The 18499-nt window shown below is 45.4% G+C and overlaps 1 protein-coding gene across 7 annotated transcripts in view; it reads right to left on the reverse strand.

Moving 5' to 3' along the window:
• Nucleotides 1-18499, reverse strand: part of Lrmda (leucine rich melanocyte differentiation associated) — a 1030542-nt gene that overhangs the window by 419028 nt on the left and 593015 nt on the right. For 6 of the 7 annotated variants that reach the window (XM_076544648.1, XM_076544654.1, XM_076544653.1 and 3 more), the window contains 2 exons: nucleotides 18322-18453; nucleotides 11332-11466 (listed from right to left, as the gene is read on the reverse strand). In XM_076544648.1, coding sequence (XP_076400763.1) covers nucleotides 11332-11466; nucleotides 18322-18453 — 267 coding nt within the window. Of the gene's footprint in view, nucleotides 1-11331; nucleotides 11470-18321; nucleotides 18454-18499 lie in introns of all 7 variants that reach the window. The other variant, XM_076544649.1, reaches the window with a different exon arrangement.

Genomic DNA, 18499 nt, shown 5'->3' on the forward strand with positions numbered 1-18499 from the left:
CATTAGAACTAGGCAGCTAGTAGGGGTCCCTTTCTTCCATTCTGGGAAATGGGCCCTGCTTCAGCATGGAAAGTTCTCAGCAAGACTAACTTAAATCTTGATCAGGTTGTACCATAGATGTGACTGCCACTAATAGGAGGCATGTGTACCACTCTCATTATTGATACAATTGATCTGCACCTGAGGCTGGAGACCAGGATTTCCCAGACAGGACCTTAAATGAGACCTACTAAGCTGGATGGCTCTGGGGTAGAAGCAGGGCTTGCACGTAGCTAAGAACTGCTTCCTTCACCAATGATTCAAGACAGTCTTAAGTACTTTCTATCATCACTTCTGTGTGATTTCCACAATGTAGTTCAGAGATGATCTCTGTCGAGGAGAGACAGGAAGCAGAGGATATTTCTAGGGTCTCAATATCCAGCAAACACAGGGTGGCTTCTGTTCCCTTAGAAATAATCATTAGTACCCCTTATGGACCACCAAGGATAAGCCAATGGCCATGCATGTGACAAATTGCCCTCAAACAGATGTGTATAAAGGGTATTGACAAGTTGATGCACTCGGCCAGGGTATATGTTTATAAGTGTATAAATATATAGACAGTTAATAAGTGTAGAAATATATAGATACTCGCCTATACTTTCTTGTCAGCAACAGTCATCAGCCCGCTTGCTTCCCATCAAGACCACATTCTCTATCTAGCAAATGAGCCATGGTTTGGGGCCTCTTTCGCTTTCAAAGACAAGGTGAACACCCAACATCAAGAGCAATGGACAGTCTCTAAAGAAACCCATCCCTTACTGCACGCCCCCTCCTCAGAATTCTCTCATCTTCCAAATCCCAACCCCAGTCTACTTCTCACCTCTAACCTGTAGTGATGTCTCCATTCTAAAGACTCCTAGAAGACACCATCAGCATCCAGTCCAACACACTGTCATTTTCTAGTTATTTCCTTGTTGTTCAAGTAATGGCTATCCTGACCTAAACCCCAACCTTCTTCAAGACTTACCTTTATTATAGCTTGGAAACTAAGGCAAGAATGAATCCAACAGCCTATCCATTCATTGCAGCTGCACAGACATTCCTTGAGAGCCTACTACCTGCTAGGCTCGAGGGATCCAGAAATGATGATGAGACCTCCCCACTCTCAGAGGATTCCTCACTGTAACTGGAAATATGTCCTGATACACAACCAACTAGAAATCAGCAAGGCTGAGTTATGGTTGGTGTTGTTATGGGAAAACCGAGAATAACCAAAAACTAAAGAGAAAAGGAGGAATACGCCATCTCAAACAGGCTTCAGAGAAGCAAATTCAAAAGCAACCCACTTAAAATTTTATCAGTATAAATAGTACTTGGGCATACACTGCACCTCCCTCTCTACTGGAGCCTTGGGTTCCCAGAGCCCTCTCCCCCATCCATAAGGCAATTTCATGCCACCGAGTGACCTTTATAAGCTTACTCAGGTAAAAGACCTAGCTATCACTCAAAAGCCAGAGACAGCAGTTTAAAGGCCCCCTGGACGCTTAAAGTCAAAACATACTGAAATTATTTTGTAATTAACTTTAATTAATTCACTTATGAATTAATTTATTATTTCATGTGCATGAGCAAGCACTTGGGCACTGGGCATAGGTCAAAGGCCAATATTCCAGAGCCAGTTCTCTCCTTTGACTTACTTATGTAGGGTCTCTCTTCTGATTTTCAGTACTGTGCACTATAGGTTAGCTGGCCCATGAGCCTTTGGGTTCCTGTCTCTGCCTTGCATCTCCCTATGGGAGTGCCTGGGGTTAGAGATGTGCACCACCACAGTCCCAGGTCACCAGGTTTGTGTGGGCCCCTGAAATTCCTTTACAGTCCATCCCAAGACCAGAAGTCCTATAATCAATCTCTCCTCTCCTCTCCTCTCCTCTCCTCTCCTCTCCTCTCCTCTCCTCTCCTCTCCTCTCCTCTCCTCTCCTCTCCTCTCCTCTCCTCTCCTCTCCTCTCCTCTCTCCCTCCCTCCCCATCTCTCTCTCTTCCTCGCTCTCTCCCTCCCTCACTTCCTCTCTCTCTCCCTCCCTCCCTCCCTCACTTCCTCTCTCTACCTCTCTCTCTCTACCTCCCTCCCTCCCTTTCTCTCTCTACCTCTCTCTCCCTCCCTCCCTCCCTCCGTCCCTCCCTCCCTCCCTCACTTCCTCTCTCTCCCTCTCTCTCTCTCCCTCCCTCCCTCCCTCCCTCCCTCCCTCCCACATTCCTCCTGCTTCCTCCCTGGCCTCAATCTATTACCCCTTTCCTTTTCTCCCTAAGCCTCTCCCTAGCCCCTCCCCACACCTCTGATCTTATCCAAAACGAGGCAAAGGCCTCCTATGTTCTTTCTACCCTTTAGCAGAATTCCCACCGGCCTCAGACTGTCAGAGAAAACTTCCATCTCCTGCTTATACTGGCAAAGTCTTGATGACAACAGATTCTTTCAAATCGAGACATGTACAGACAGAAACAATATGTCAGGAGTGACGCTCCAAAGAGTAAAGACACCCACTAAGTGTAGGGTGGGAAAAGATGAATATTCAGGTGAGGACAACATCGGTATTAGAAAATCAGCCGATGTTTAATGATGGAGTGAAAGATGCCTTCATGGGGCTGCCAGGAACGGCGATGACAACAGACCGTGCATTGTCATTTTGCCTCACTTTGGATCACAGCTCTGAAATCAAAGGAGGAAGACAGAGAGGTGCTGGCTTTTAAGCTAGTTAAAAATTTTTAGATGACAAAGAGCTGCTGTTTCCAGACATTCTTCTTATAGTCAAAGAGACAGCCTATGACACAGGCTGCCAATCACCCCTAGACGCTGAGTGACTTTGCTTCCATCCTAAGGGCCAATGTGAGTTCCCAGAGAGGAGGGTTACCCAACCTGTTAGGATCAGAGTGTGGGCCCTGGCTGGATAACAAACCAGATACGCTACCCACTCTCAGTAGACCAATTCAAGAGACAGAGTAATAGTGAAAAGCAGAAAACGAAGGTACATTCAGTGTGGCAATTGGGAAAAGGAACAAGGAGATCTGATGACTCCCCAAGTCCATCTTTATGGTCCTAAGATGATATTTAGTTTTAAATAGAGGGCCAGGGGTATGCATAGCTAAGCAGTTCTGTCCAAGGAAGGGTTCTGCCTATCACCGCTTGTCTCAGCTCGGGCATCTCCTGCAATACAGGCTGATGAGCTATAAATCTCTTTCTGGAAGACAAGCTCCCTCTGGTTGAAAGTCCAGGCTTCCAGGCTTTTCCTTCTTCTATCACAAGATTCTGAAGGAAATTCCAGTTTCTTGGAACCTATAGACTGATAGCCAGAGGGAAGGGCACACGTGACTCTTTAGAATATCTTCATCCCAAGGGGCCTGTGAGATGTTGCTCAGTTTGATTTTGATCCTTGTGGCCCACAGTAGAAGGAAAGAAATGATTCCTCAGAGTCAACTCATGACCTCCACATGTACTCTGTGGTAAGCAAACACCCCCAGCACCTATCATACATGCATATATACACATATACACAAATAATAAATGATATTTTTAGATTTTTTTAAATGGGGCTAGAGATACAATTTCATAGTTAAGGGCACTTTGTGTTCTTCCAGAAGAACTAAGTTCAGTTACTAGCATCCATGACAGGAGGCTCCCAACAAACGTAACTGTAGCTCCAGACAGTTTGACACCCTCTTCTCACCTCAGTGGGCGTCCACATACATGTAGCATGTACTCACATGTACACAGAGACATATACACAAAAATTAAGATTTCAGCTTTTTTTTTTTTTAAATCAAGGAGCTGTGCAGGATGCTCAGAAGGTGAGGAAACAGAGCAGATGACCTCTGCTCTCACCACATCCTACGTTCTAGCACAGCATTTACATGCTAGCACAGTGGTTCTTGACTTTGAGCAGGCATTCTCGTGGCCCACAGGCTTGTTAAGCACAGATGCAGACGCCAGCCCATCCCCAGAGCTCCTTACTGAGGCGATCTGGACCGAGGCCTGGAATTTATGTTTCTAATAAGTTCCCAGGTGATGCCGTCACTGCTGCCATCCTGCTGAGAACCAATGTCCTAGTGAAACAACACCACAAGGACTAATAGTTGGGAAATTATGAGCGCAATGAGGCAGCCAGGAGTCTCCTTCCCAGCTCAGCGAACAGTCTGCCCTGCCCCAGCACCTGCCCTACACAGAGCCCAGCTAACAGGCACATTCACCAGGGCTTCCTGTCTCCTGGTGACTTAGAATAGGCTCCAGCAGCCCCGCCAAGTGATAAGCCAGTGGGCTTCCAGCCTGCCTGTCCCTTGCTGGTCTTGGGAGATCTATTTCCCTTTGTTCTAGGTCATGTCAGAGTGTCAAAAGCGGCAGCTTCAATCCTGAGTGTAATGCAAGTTTGCCATAAAAACACAAGAGCAGATTGCCGAAGCCACAGAACGAAGGCTTTTACAATATCAATTCAACCCTTGTAAATTTAATCCAGGGTTATTTGTTGCACCCAAATCTCTTTACTGTGATGTATGACTTAGTTACCGGGGTTATCACAGCCGTATCCTAAAGTTGCATAGTACATAAAACATTTCAGTTCCCAATGCAGGGAGGTTAACTCCCCCAGATAACCCGCAATCACAAAGGTTAGTCCCGATGACATCCCTCTGTCAGCTCACAGGAGCTATTGATGGTCCAATCAGTTTGTTTTGAAGGAAAAGAACAACAAGAGGCCAGTAAACTTATTCAGACTGTCAACAGGGGCTATGGGGAATGGGACTTGCAGGTAAGTAATTCTGGGTGTTTTAAGGCTATTATCAAACAGCAATGGTCGAAGGAAGAGACAGCTACTAATAACACAGAAGGCAGCCATCATAAACCACTTTATGGCAGAGCCCCCCTGTCCATAAATCCTGTGACACCCGGAGACAGCTTCAGATTTATAAAACTGCTTGTTAAGCCAGGGCACTCCTTAATGAGAAGAGATCAGTCTAACTGAAGTCTCACATCCCTAGCTGAAAAGGGTAACTCCAATTTTCCTGACCTTCTCAAGGTGGCTGGGGGGAAGCCCCCGGGTCTAGAGGTTGTGGGACTTAGAGCCCCTGTTGGCTATGATAGGGAAGGGGATGTTATCAGGATGGCAGGGGATCCAGCAAAGGTGCTTAAAGACCCATTTGTCCCTGAGAGGAAACAGAGTTCCTGAAAATGAGAAGCCATCTCCCAGAGATTATCAGGGTCCCCCTCTCCTCATGTAAAATGGTAGATTTTCTTAAAGGACGCTTTAAGGACAAAGCTAAAACTGGGAGGAGGAAGGAACAACTCCAATCCTTTTGTTATTATTTAAAAAAATCAATTTGTTTTTGCTCTGATATCAATGGCATTATTATTATTATTGTTGTTGTTGTTATTGTTATTATTATTAGCCTTGATGTCAAAAAGAAAGGAAAGGATTCTCTTGTCCTGCCAACTCCAGAAGAATTGCCTGCTCCCCAGTAACAGCATGAACCACAGAAAAACACTATGGATCTCTAGGTTCTGCTGGTGGTGTTGGAAGCCCTGTGTCTTTTACCAAAACAGTTCAAGATTCTCATGGGTTCTTAGGAGAACCAGACTCCGGAGTGCTGGGTGGCTTCTCCATGGCATTTATGGCATCCAATGCTCCTCCACATTATTTCCTGACACCTTCTCACCCATGGACCAGGAGAGCAGAGACAGGGTGCAGGTTGCTGCCGCTCTCCCTGGTGCCCGAAGGCAGCCATGGATGACCCTCTCCCTGTTCTCAATCCCCCACAAAGCTCACCAGAATGGGACAAGGCTGTCAACAAAGCCTCATGACTCTTTGCTGTCAACTGGATCACATCAACTCTGTTTAATAATACTGGTCAACTGCCAAAGGTGTTTGATCAGTAAGAGAAACCACCAATGGCTTATGTGCAGCTTCTTTAAGAGACCAGAGCTCTTAAAGATTAAGGAGAGAAATGTAAAAGAAGACAGGCCACCATGATGAAAAGTTAGGTGAGGGAATTTTCAAGGCAGAGCAGAGGGCTCAGGCTATGAGGCTCTGAACTGCCCTTCAGAGCCTCGGTTTCTCTATCCGAGCCATGAGAATGGGCGTCAGCCTCCTTAAAACACGGCTTCGCTTGCATTCTCTGTGCTCAAAGCTGACTGACAATAAATGCACCCATATGGTCCCTTCCTGGCATACCAGTTTCAACCAGGCCTTGCACAACCACCCCCTCCCAACTCCAGGGAAAGAAAGACAGGCAGAAAACACCACTGAAGACCAAGGCACGATGAAGAAACACTGAGTGGGACAGCTCCAGATGCTCTGAGGGACAACAGTGATCTCACTCTAATGAGCTGAGGTGAGCTCACCTACAGCATTAATGAACTGGCCCGCCAACTGGAAAAGGCCAGCTGATTTCGCTCACAGCTCCCCAACAGCATGTTTGAAGTCTCCGTGCAAACAATACACCCACAGGACAGTCCAAGGCGCTGCTGTATGGAGGCTAACCAGCAATTACTGTGTGGGCTTCTGTCACTTTGATCTCTGGGTCGTGACCTTTGCTTTCTTGTGATCATCAAAGCCGAGACTGCAGATTAGCTGGGGAATGTTAGCTGGGTTATATAAGCCACAGGTTTTACAGCTCCCATTTAGTGGGAAACAGCCTTGGGTGGTAGCCCAAGGTGGCCCCAGACACCACCGGAGGGTCCCTCCCACCTTCCTTTTGGTGGAGTGCTACAGACACTGGGCAGGCCTCAGGGCTGCTGCCTACCAGGGAACAAAGAAAAGGCATCATATTTTAAATAATTTAAAGTTTTAAGGAATACAGAGGGACCTGCTTGGTGTGTGTGTGTGTGTGTGTGTGTGTGTGTGTGCAACCAGAGCCCTGAAGGAACAGAAATTGAAAGAAAACGCACACCAGAGCGAGTCACAAAAGAACAGCCCCAAGCCTGGGAGCCCAGATTTCTTATTTGAAAGGTGACATTGAGCATTTATTCTCTGTTGACTTTCAGCCATCATTCTTCCTGAAGAAAAAGGGGGAAAAAGTCACGAAAGTGTTATCATCTAGGGGTCTTGATGGGTTTGTTTTCTCTGCCAGGTAGAGAATTAGAAGGCAGGAAATATCTGGAGCGAGACAGGTAGAGGCAGAGAAATCTTGCACACAGCAAACAGGAGCAGGACAGAATGAGCAACTGAAGACAGGCTTTTATCGGGGTGAGGAAACGTGCATACAGCAGCAGGCACATTGAGAAAAAGATCCTCCACAAGGCAGAGGGACTTGGGAAGCCACAGCCCAGGCTTTAAGGGTTTTAAGGGTCTTTGAGGGGAGTCTTTCTCCCCTAGTTTAGGCTGGTCAGTTTGAACACAGGCAGGAAGACTGATAGATAGGTCCATACCTTTGGGGTAAGCATGTCTTGACATGGCTTGAACTTGTCCATAGGCCGGGCATCATGGTGGTGGATAAAAAGTCTTTGTTTGAAGCTGACAGGCTTTCGGCTCGGGTCAGGAGTATGAGGAAGAAGCTGGCCATCTTGGAATTTCATCCATCTATTATCTGGTCATGGCCCTGCTCTCTGTCGTTTGTCTGTCTACAAGGAAATGTGTCTATCTCCTGGTCCCTCAAAAGAACTGCCAGGAAAGACAAAGGTAAACTATTCTGAGTGTCCAGATCTCCCGCCCTGACTTACTACGTTGATGTTGGGTGGTGTCATAATCTGCAAGAGGCCCAAGTTCCTATCCAGTCAACACTCCTCCCAGAACAGCAGCGCTGTGTCCATACGGGGAAACACGGGTGGCTTTAAGGTGATAAGGTGGCCATGGCCATGTCTCAGCCATGAGCCATGGGAGATGGCAAGGGGAACCCTGGACATAGTTCCAGGGCACTGCTCAACCACACAGAGGCATGTTCATGTTCACAGAGAAAGGCAGGGAGCTTGTTTAACTGTGGGGATGTATGACAAGAAAATCCAACTGGGCACACAGGGGTTAGTTAACTGAGGAAACCAAAGGGGCGGGGCTCTGGGGCAAAAGGCAGACAGATAGGACAGACAGCACACTGTACACAAACCTAGTCACTTCCCACCCCAGGTCTGGTGGTTGGCCACAACACAAACTACATCTGAGCTGAAACCTTTAAAATCAACATCTCCCATGGGAAGGAAACAACACACATGCTTGTTTTGATGGACAGCTAGGTGACATAAATATTGCATCATGTGACCACAGAGGACGCCAATCAATAGGATTATTTTTTTCAACAGCACTAAATGAACCACATTCTTGCTTCTGAATTCACTCCTTTAAGGCTCCCACTATTGCTTAAATGATTAACAGGAGAAGTATTGTCAGAAAATATACTTAAGGTGAAAAACAGTAAACTGTAGAAATATCATTCACTGCTTAAGCCATTTCCTAGCAAAAAATGTCATATAAATTTACATAGAGTCTCCACTATGACGATCTAGGTAACAGCCAGAAAAAAAGTAGACCTCACACTTTGTGGATGAAGAGGCATGAAAATAGTTTACCCAACTCAGGGAAGGCAGCTAGCTGTACCTCTTTGTATAAATGCATATGCCACAGGAACTCTGAATTCGAAGTCATATTGTGAAACCCTACAGTTTCTCAGGGGTAAGTGAATCATCCCCCCTCCCCCAGGATAAAGAGAGTAGAGCCCTGAAAGACCACAGAGCTGAGCAGCATCTGGCCCGCATCTTCCTCTTCCAAAGGCAAGGGTGAGTACTTAGCAAGTCAACAATAAAAAAAAAAATGAATACAAGATTTAAAGACATTAGAGAACCGACCTAGCGCTTTCCCCTATGATGTAGTGAAGGTGTAACTAGGTAGGAACACAGTTACGGTCTCTATGGTCCCTGGTTGCTGCCTTTTCTCCAAGTGTGAGGAGCTAGCAGTCACTGTGTAGATGACTTATGGGGTTTCAAAGGCAATTGTGGCTAGATGTGATTTGGGCTGTGTGTGAGCTCTAGAATCCAGTCCCTCATGGCAACATTGTCATAAATAGACTAACAAACAGCCTTCTCAGCTCCATCTCTCACAACTTGCCAACAGCACAGACCTGGGATGGGAGGACATGCTTGGGGGACCGCCCAGGTGAATCCCTGAGAAGGACTGCTCGTGTAGAGACAAACCCTCTGCAAAAACTGTCACCCATGACTAAGGCTTGGATTGAGTCGGAATGACAGCTGCTGCTTGCTGACTGGATCTGGTACCAAAAGGGCAGGGAACGTGACAGGACTCGAGGTCCCTGTGGCCACCTATAAATAGACAGCTCTAAGAAGGCAGAGTGACTCCAAACATCTCCAGGATAGTCATCCAGCCACGTTCCCATGCTAAACATGACTTTAGGTTTGCATTAGGCTTCAAGAGACAGGGACTTCATCCTTATTCACTGGTAACTGTTCTCTCCATGTGGACAAGTCATAGTAAGAGAAATATGTATGGTGGGATGCATAACTTGGAGTGAGACAGTAAATCCAAGCATGGGTTTAATCCCAAAGGAATCATAGATCCTGAGCTGACTCAGAGTCATTTAAGGACCACTGATCGAGACAGTCACCCCTGCTTTAGAAGAAGTCTTCCTGTCAAAATGGAACTCCACATTAGGTTTTCTAATCTCACTGCTTGTACAGTGAATCTTAGTATTCTTCATCAATCTGACCAGCTACAAAATCAACAATGAAGTATTTGCTTTTCTCCTCCATTTATACCCCTCTAAGCCCTATATCTGAGACCAAATAGAACAAGGTAGAAGCAGAAGTCCTCTTTTTCTCCCCGCCTCCATTCTAAAAGAAGAAAACATCTATGCTTGTGCTCACACGCCGTGTTTGGTCACATGAACGAATAAGTGGACATGTGTGAATGTGTGAGTACACACACACACACACACACACACACACATGTGTAAATAATACAATGCATATTCATACATGTGTAAAAGTTATATGTGCTTTATGAATGGAACAAAAAATATAAAGAAAAACATCAGAAAGTAAAGAGGAAATTTTTAAGCAATGGTTTATGAAACATGATTACTAGATAAACTCTTTTGGAGTTGACCTTCCAAGATACATTTTAAAATTTCTTCTAAGATATAAAAGAAATCTAGGTGCCTACCAACAGGTGAAAGGGTAAAGAATATATATTTGCAGAAAATTGAGTATTTAGCCACAAAGGAGAACAAAATCATGCTGTCTGCAAGGAAATGCATAGAACTAAAGGTCATTACATGGAGCAAAATAAGCATCGCATGTTATACGTGGAAACTAGAATTAAACAACAGCAACAAATACTATCTCCAGGAGTGGTAGAGATAAAGGTAAGTGGACCAAAGGAAGCTGGGAGAGTTAGATAGCATCAAAGAGTAATATATATATATGAAAATATCACAATGAATCTCATTAATGTGACAATTAATATTCACTGAGAATTATAATAAAAACAAAAAGGCAATTCTGAAAAAAATGTTGGTATAAGAAGGTACTGTGTTTAAAGTGACCCCTTCACATACTTTGTATCAGTCAGACAATTTCATAATTCAAAGTTAAAAAAGAATGTTCCAGAAATCAACTCACTTCTAAGCAATTAAACAACTCAAAGTGAGGAATCAGAAATGTGTCCTGGCTGGATGACAACTGTATTCCCCCTATCAGAGGTCACACTCAAATCTATAATATTATGCCATGGTTGAATTTTTTTCCTAATGGGAAAAGACCTTCATGAGTATTTTTTTCAAGCAGGGTTCTTATTTGTTCTGAGTCAATATAAGAATAGCCTCAAAGCTCTACAAAATTAATCATGAAGCTTTGAAATGAGCTAAAGTCACAAAATTCTTCTTTATAGAAATCCAACTGAATCCCCCCTGCCTTATGTTATTTATGTCCGGGTGTTGGCCTTCTTTTTCCTCACAAATCTGTAATAACTTTCCGTGTTTCTTACAGGTTTGCCTTGATACGCAGTGATTATCCCACTACATTTCTTTGTAGGTCACCAGATTTTTAAATAAACCCCAGTAGGACAAGTCCTTCTCAAACCATTTTCCTCTTTTCTCAGCCCTTCCAGAGCTGTGTCCCAAGAGCTTGTAACTTGTAAAACCTAAAATGCGTGTGAGCTAGGCCATGATGAAAAACATTTCTCAGGCCCCGATCTCAAGCAGCTCATATCCTTTCTCGGCTCCTATGAACCCAGCCGAAAAAGAAAATGACTCTGGTTCGGAAAGAACAGTTTAACCCCATCATGGGAAGTCTGTGGCCACTAATCAACATCTACTCGGCAGCCCACAGTATTCCACGCCCAGAGTCTCCTCTTCCTTAACGCTCACCTGTATCGCTTATAATCTTCCTCATCCTTCTCCAAGCTGACCAGCTCATTGGGACATGCCACGTTTCCCAGCAGGCTGAGGTACTCCAGGGCTGGTGTCACCTGGGCCAGGTGGTCGAGGAGGTGCTCCAAATCAGTAATGTGTCAAAGGTTAAGGATCGTGCTCTCAGAAAACAAAAGGCTTAGCAAGAAGCTGGGGCCCTGAGTGACAGGCCAGGCGATGGGAGTCAGTTCCACATCACGCTACCAAAACACCCGACAAAGCAACCTGAGGAGAGACAGGAGTTACTTTAGCTCACAGTGTCTGAGGTTCCACCACCTTCCAGAAGCATCACTTTTCGGATCACGCCTTTGGGGAGCACGTGCGAACTTTTATACTATAAAACACCCATCTAAATCGTAGCACAAATGTATCTCAACTCCTCAAAACAAAATCAATTTTCAGTCAATCATGCTAAAAGATGGAATTGTCATTCTATGCTCTCTATAGAAAACATCACAAATGTCTTTATGTTGTGAAGCTGTAAGGGAATTTGCAAGAAATAAGGTTTTCAATTGGGCATATCTAGTATAAAAAGATTTGTGTCCTTTCTAGTTATTTTAACATTTTTGGTGCTTGTCAACTTAATTTTTTAAAATTGGCTTTGATATATTTTTATTCCAATTGAATATTCTTGTTTTCATTCTCATATTCATTCTCCTTATTCTCTTGGCTTTGCATTGTTAGGGATCCAACTCGGGGCCTTGCCGTGCTAGGCAGATGTTCTGACACTGAGACACACCCCTAGTCCACAAACAGCCTTTTCATGCCTCACTCTGTGCCCTTGGTTATGTAACCTTTGTCTTTTTAAGAGGGCTCCTTTTTGCTATCTAAGCTCCACACTCCAGAAAAACTGGCTCTTTCCTTGAGGAGAAGACCTGGAAAGGTAGATTCCTTTAAATATCCCGGTCATGGAGCCTTTGGGTAAAGCATCTTCAGGCTCCAGGGTGCTTCAGTTATCCATGCCAATGAACCCAGTGCATCTCCAGGAGTCTCTCATATGGGTTATTCGGTGTGGTGGAAACTCCTTTGTTCTAAACCTTCCCAGCAACCTACTAAACAACAAGTCAGGGGGAGCAAGGAGTTAGCCACAGTCCACAGCAGACAAGGAGCCCTGGCACGTCCGGCAGCATGTTCCCCACCAGCCCTTCATCTCTGTGGATTCCACCACCAGGGGACGAAATAGGTGATGGAGTTTTAATTGTCTCCTCCATCTCCTGGATCAATAAGATCAGACATGGCTCTATCCTGTCTGAGTGTGAGCTGAGACGGAGCTTGTTGTTTGGAAAATTAAAAGACAATGAGTGGAAGAAACTCTGGGGTCTCGAACCAACCAAGACCATGGCAGTGGAGATGAACTAGGCGATGCTTGGAAGGGCACCTTTTCTTCAGCTCCCTGGCACTGTGCCAACTCTCCCCAGCTGGACGCTCGGAACACACCTGGATTCCCTCAGCAAGCCTTTCCAGAGGACTCAGGGCATTCAGGATTATTTTCGCTGGTGTCTACAGGAAGTTGCCATTGTGGAGGCCAGCTGTCGTGGTAAGGCTTGCCAAGAGTGATTCTGTTTGGAAAGTGCAAGACCAAAGTGGTGTCTTTCTTACCAGTTTAGAGAAGGAGGAAAGGGAGGAGCCTCCTGGCATGTGGGTCCCACGGTACACAAGCCAGAGAGGTTTCCCAGGTGAGAATAGAACTTATCCACCTTTGGACTCATCTCCAGGGCAAGGAAAAGGTTTTATAACCACTGGGGAATTTTAATCACAGTGAATCCCAATGTCAGACTTTTGAAGGCTAAGTACATAGTATAATGATCTATTTGTGCCCCTGCCTGCATACATGTGTCTGAAATATTATCATGCCGAAAAAACAACTAAGAAAAATGAGGTTAAGAGTCACACTGCCAGCAAATGACAGAGACTAGATTCAAGTCCCAGCCATTCCCAGGAAGAAAAATGACTCCTTTTCTAGCACAAAGGGTGAATTAAAAGACTGAGAAATGAAGAGTTTAATATGTTTGGGGGGAAGATCATACATTGTCATCCAGCTGTGCTATCTGTCTCGGATATTTCAGTTTAGGCTTATGTTTTCAAAGCACTGTGGTTTTATCTTAATGTTCCAAGAAATTTTAGTTAAATGTACCAGGAAGCAACAGAAGTCTGTGGGTGTTAACAGAGTGACTTCCCATAGATCAGCCTGCTTATGCTGCTCGATGATACTCTAAAGTATGGATTGTATAAGAAACCAAGGGCCCTCAAAAAGAAAACACTCTTACTCAAGATGATAAGAAACTGCTCTTAAAAGTGAGATCCAGGGACTAGAAAAATGGCTTGCTGTTCTTCTAGGAGATGGGAGTGCCGTTCCCAGCATACACTTCTGGCAGTTCACAACCTCCCATAATTCCAGCTCCAGGTGACCTGAGGCTCTTTGCAGCCCTGCGTTGGCACCTGCATGTACATGGACATACCCACACAATAGACACCCATGTGTGCATATTATTTTCTAAATGTGAGGTCTAGCTTTGTGACATAATACACAGGTCTCCTTGTCATAGCCCAGCTTCGTAACATGTAGCTCTGTCCTTTCTTCCTGCTCGCACTACAACCCAAACTGGCCATACCTTTAGTACATGTGCAGACATAAATAGTGAGAAAGAAAAGGAAGTATAATTTCAAACAAAGCCAGTCTCTTCTCAAAAGGAAAAGGCAGAAGAAGTTGATTTAATTGTGCAAACGTTAAACGTTTATACTGTCCAAAATTTTCAGTCCGGTCCCCTACTTGGGGTTGAATATGCGGAGATCACAGGACTGAGATCAACACAGAAGACCTCAATGCTGCTGGTGGACAAGCCAGGGAGAGTGCCTGTGTGACTGGAGGGTGTGAGAGATTGAGAATACTGGCAGGGGTGGGGGTGTGGGGGTGGGGATTCTAGTCCACCGGCCTCTGGTTAATCACCTAGCCATCTGAATGACTCAAAGGAAAAGGTGTGATGGGAATCCATATCAAAAGAGCAAGAGAGGAAGAGATGACCTGAGACAGCCAGGCTCTTCCATAGCCCAGGGCAGGACTTGAAGAAGCTGAGGACTGAGCCCTAAGGGAACAGAGGTGACAAAAGGAAGGCAGTGGGGGAGGGGAAGAAGGACATGTAGCCATGGGGATGGATGCATTCACTGGTGAACTGACATGACGGTTTCCAGATGCTTCAGGGTCTGGACCCTGGAATCTCTTCTGTGAGCAGAATTCCTGAGGTCCCAGCTGGAGGCAGGGCCTTGCTACAGCTGGCTCTGACTCCTCCCACATGGAAGTCCCTCTTCATGGAAAATGGTTGCTTCTCTTTTGCATTTCAGAATCTGGGAGGGGGTGGTGCTCAGAGTCAGCCTAAGTGGGGTCTAGATGAAGTCATGCCTGTGGCAATCTATGTGTCTTCCAAAAGTTCTCCATCTCTGAGTTTTCTAGAAAGCGAACAGCAGCAACAAAGCAAGCAAACAAACAAAAAACAGCAAAGGAGACTTATTTGCCAGTGATTCCCAACTCATAGAATGAGATTAGAATATAAAAGTCTAAGAAATACATTCTGTTCTTGGTGAGGATGGCTTTAGTCGGATGAGAGTGTTTTTCGTATTTTTCAAGGATGATGTCATAGTGGCTTTTGTCAACTTGACACAAACCTAGCCATACCAGGGGAGATGGAATCTCATCGAGGGAATTGACTCCATCAATTACTAATTGACGTAAGGGGTGACAGCATCCCTGGGTGACAGGGTGGGCCTGGGCTGTGTAAGAAGAGCAGTTTAGAGAGCCAGAGGGATGCTTTATCATGAAAATGAAATAAGAGCTCATAGAGACGAGCTACCAAGGCCGGTGTAGTCAATAGCTATAGAAATGAGCTGTTCTTTATACGCACACCTGTGTCATCGCGCACATTTGGTCTGCATTTGGTGTGTAACTTGCTTTCAAAATGCAAGTAGGACTTGACAAGCCCTTGTGCACCAGGGCCTGTGCCCTAGAATAATCCTTTCAAGTATGATGGTGCATGCAGCCCATTAGAGATAAGCGTTGAGCCAGCAGCCAGCACTAATTGCACACGTTAAGAGTGAGGCTATTTTAGACTATCTAGCATGGGTTAAAAAAAATCATGGCTGCCTGAGTGACACAAAATAAGACCATCAGAAGAACCATCCAGCTGAGCCCTGATTCACACAGAATTGAAGTGCGGAGAACATTTGTTGTTCTGTGGAGTGGATCATTACGCTACATGAGCTCGCTGACAGAGCCTGTGTCTGGGGCATCTCCTGGGACAGGCGCAGCGATACCCTTGTGCAGGACTGGGGCATTTTCACAAGCAGGGAGTTTTTATCTGAAGAGGCAGGGTCAGAGTATTAGACCAAGAGGAGGGTATCCAATGTTGTCCGCTTTTGCCCACCCTGCAGACTGCGACTTCCAGATCAAATGGATGGGGAAGTTGATTTTTGCCATGGTACCAGTAGATTGGGAGGAAAAGAAGAAAGAAATTGCATAGCAACCTGAGCGGACATAGCAACCTGAGCTGGACAACACTTAGTGGATCTGTACCACTGAATATAGGATGCTCTACAAAAATACAGTTATGTAATGGGATTTTCAGCAACACAGTGACTTCCCAGGCTACCCCCTTACTCTCTTAGCATTCCCACTACAGCTCAAGTAAGTTAAGGCACAGAATAGGAAAAGGACTTCACAAGAGATAGTCAGTCTCCCAGCAGATGCCACAGGCCTACCAATCTCAGTGGTGCTGAGAATAAACCGTCAGCTGATCCAACTTATGTCTTTAAAAATGAGGAATAGGCTCTCGGAAGATGACTCATGCCAGGCCACAGAGCTAAAGATGACCAAGAGGACATATGAAATTAAGTCCGTGGACTGTAACACCCTGTAGTGACACGAGACACAAGGCATGGCCTGAGTGAGGTCCAAGGCAGGAGTGGTATCATCTAGAGTTCAGCCTACTGATCCTTCCCCCCTTGATCCAGTTGTATATGTGGTCCAGCTGATCACCCAGGGCAGCCGAGGAAGACGTAGAATACACAGAATACAGCATGCTTTCAAACAATGACTTGGAGACTCAGTTGCCCAAAGGGTACATGAAGGAAGACCCCACCAAATTCCATTATGACACATCTGTGAACTCACTTCTAAGCCCTCCTTCTCCTGCAGTGTCCACTGGCCACGGCCATGGGAGAGTATTTGAGAAGCACTAATTGTTGGTGCCCCACTCTCAAAATCCAAGTGTTTCAACTCCATTTCTTTTGAGAAGTTCTTAAGTCCTAAAGGTAGAGGCCATAATAGGATGACAATCTATCGATAAGAACAGACGAGAATGTTTTCTCTCCCCCCACCACCATCCATCTTCCCTCTTCCCACTCTGCCCCCAATGCAAGAACAGGCAAAGGACTCCTCACCAAAGCCCCTCTCATTCTGGACCCCGCTCTCAGACTCGCAGCCTCCAGACTATGAGTGACAAATGTTTGTTTGTGGCTTCCCAGTCAACAGTATTCTGTCATAGCAGCAAGCGCTGACTGAGACGATATTTTACAGAATAAAGAAAATATTAACTTACGGCTTGAAGCACCGATGGGGGCTAGTGAATAATTTTGCAAAGCATCCTAAATGCTGATATAAGCATGCCCACTGAACTTAACATATAAATCTGTTTTTACTTGATAACCAGGAGGGGAAATGCTGGTTCTCTGTTTCTAACTTGTGTGAGTGGGCACAAATGATCGACATCAATAAGCCAGGCAATCAGGCTCCAAGTCCAAAGCTCTGCAGCAGACTCAAACCAAACCAAGTCAAACAAACAAAGAGGCACTCTGGATACAGCCGTGGCTGAGCTTGAATCCAGGTCTCCATCTTGTTCCTTGTTTGACTGGGAGTGTAAACGTAACCTCAGTTTCTAAGACTAGATTAATCGAAAACCTATACACTCCTCATTGGTCCTGGTAAGAATGAAAAGTAGGGTGCTTAAAGTCCCCAGCACAGTGCATGGCGTCCATGAGTGTTCAGTGAGAAACTAGTGAAAATGAGTATGTTGTTCATCCCACAAACATCTGTGGAATGTGAACTCTGCCAGGCAGAATTGTGTACGGGAAGGATCAAGAAATGCCCGCCTGGTGGAGCTGGCATCCTAGTACCTGGTAGCCCAGAGCACTATCATTAGAGGGGTCATGTCCCCTATGCTGTTAGAGAAGTCTTCTGATGTATCCTCACTTTAGAATCAAGGGTGGTTAGCTCCAAATTCCCATGCCAGAATGGGCAGATGCTCAACTATTCAAAGGAGGCCATAACCCACCATGGATCTCATAGGCCTGTCATCAAGCCCAAGGCCGTATCCGTGAGGAGTAAAGAGCCTGACCTTCACACCTCTCCTTCCACCTCAGCTCTTTCTCCCTTCTTGATTTCCAGAACTGTTCCCTAAACCTGCATCAAAACTATTCCCGAAGCCTGCAAGGACTAAGTCAGCTTAGCGGCATTACCCACGGTTTGCCACCAGAGGTCGCCCTCCCACACAAGCCCAGGCAAACAGAAGCTGCTTTTCCTCCCAGGCACCCGTGACATTATTTTCTTTCTCTATTTTTATCTATTAAAAAGATTTCCTCGCAGCCATAACTTAGATCTCTACACTAAAATGGAGCAACAGGAAGATATAACGGTGCATTTCATTTATGAATGACCTATAATAAATTACTCTGAAGTGTCTTGAGTGCCAGAAGACAGAACGCTTTGTCTGCCCACCGACTGTATTTCACATACTTTAATTTAGCTGACACATAAAACTCATTTGACATTTTGCAGGTATTTTTTTTTTTTTTTTTTTTTTTTTTGCGGAGAAGGGTGTGGGGGTGGTAGAATGGGGACCCCTGTGGAGCTGGGCGGCAAGTGGGGTGCTGCGGGGATCTGGCGTGCTGGCTGCCAAAAAGGATATTTGGTTCTTGTTGAGGGTTAAGGTGTGCAAGTGGGGTAACCGTGGCAACACGAGGTCGTCACCGAGTAGATTGTTGTCTAAGATGAGTTCCTCCAGGCTCCTGAATGCGCTCAGTCCTTCCAGTGACCTGCGGTGACAAAAGCGGGGAGAAACAGTCCTGCAGTAAATCAGAG

The sequence above is a fragment of the Peromyscus maniculatus genome, chromosome 9 (genome assembly GCF_049852395.1).
Source record: "Peromyscus maniculatus bairdii isolate BWxNUB_F1_BW_parent chromosome 9, HU_Pman_BW_mat_3.1, whole genome shotgun sequence".
Taxonomy (NCBI): domain Eukaryota; kingdom Metazoa; phylum Chordata; class Mammalia; order Rodentia; family Cricetidae; genus Peromyscus; species Peromyscus maniculatus.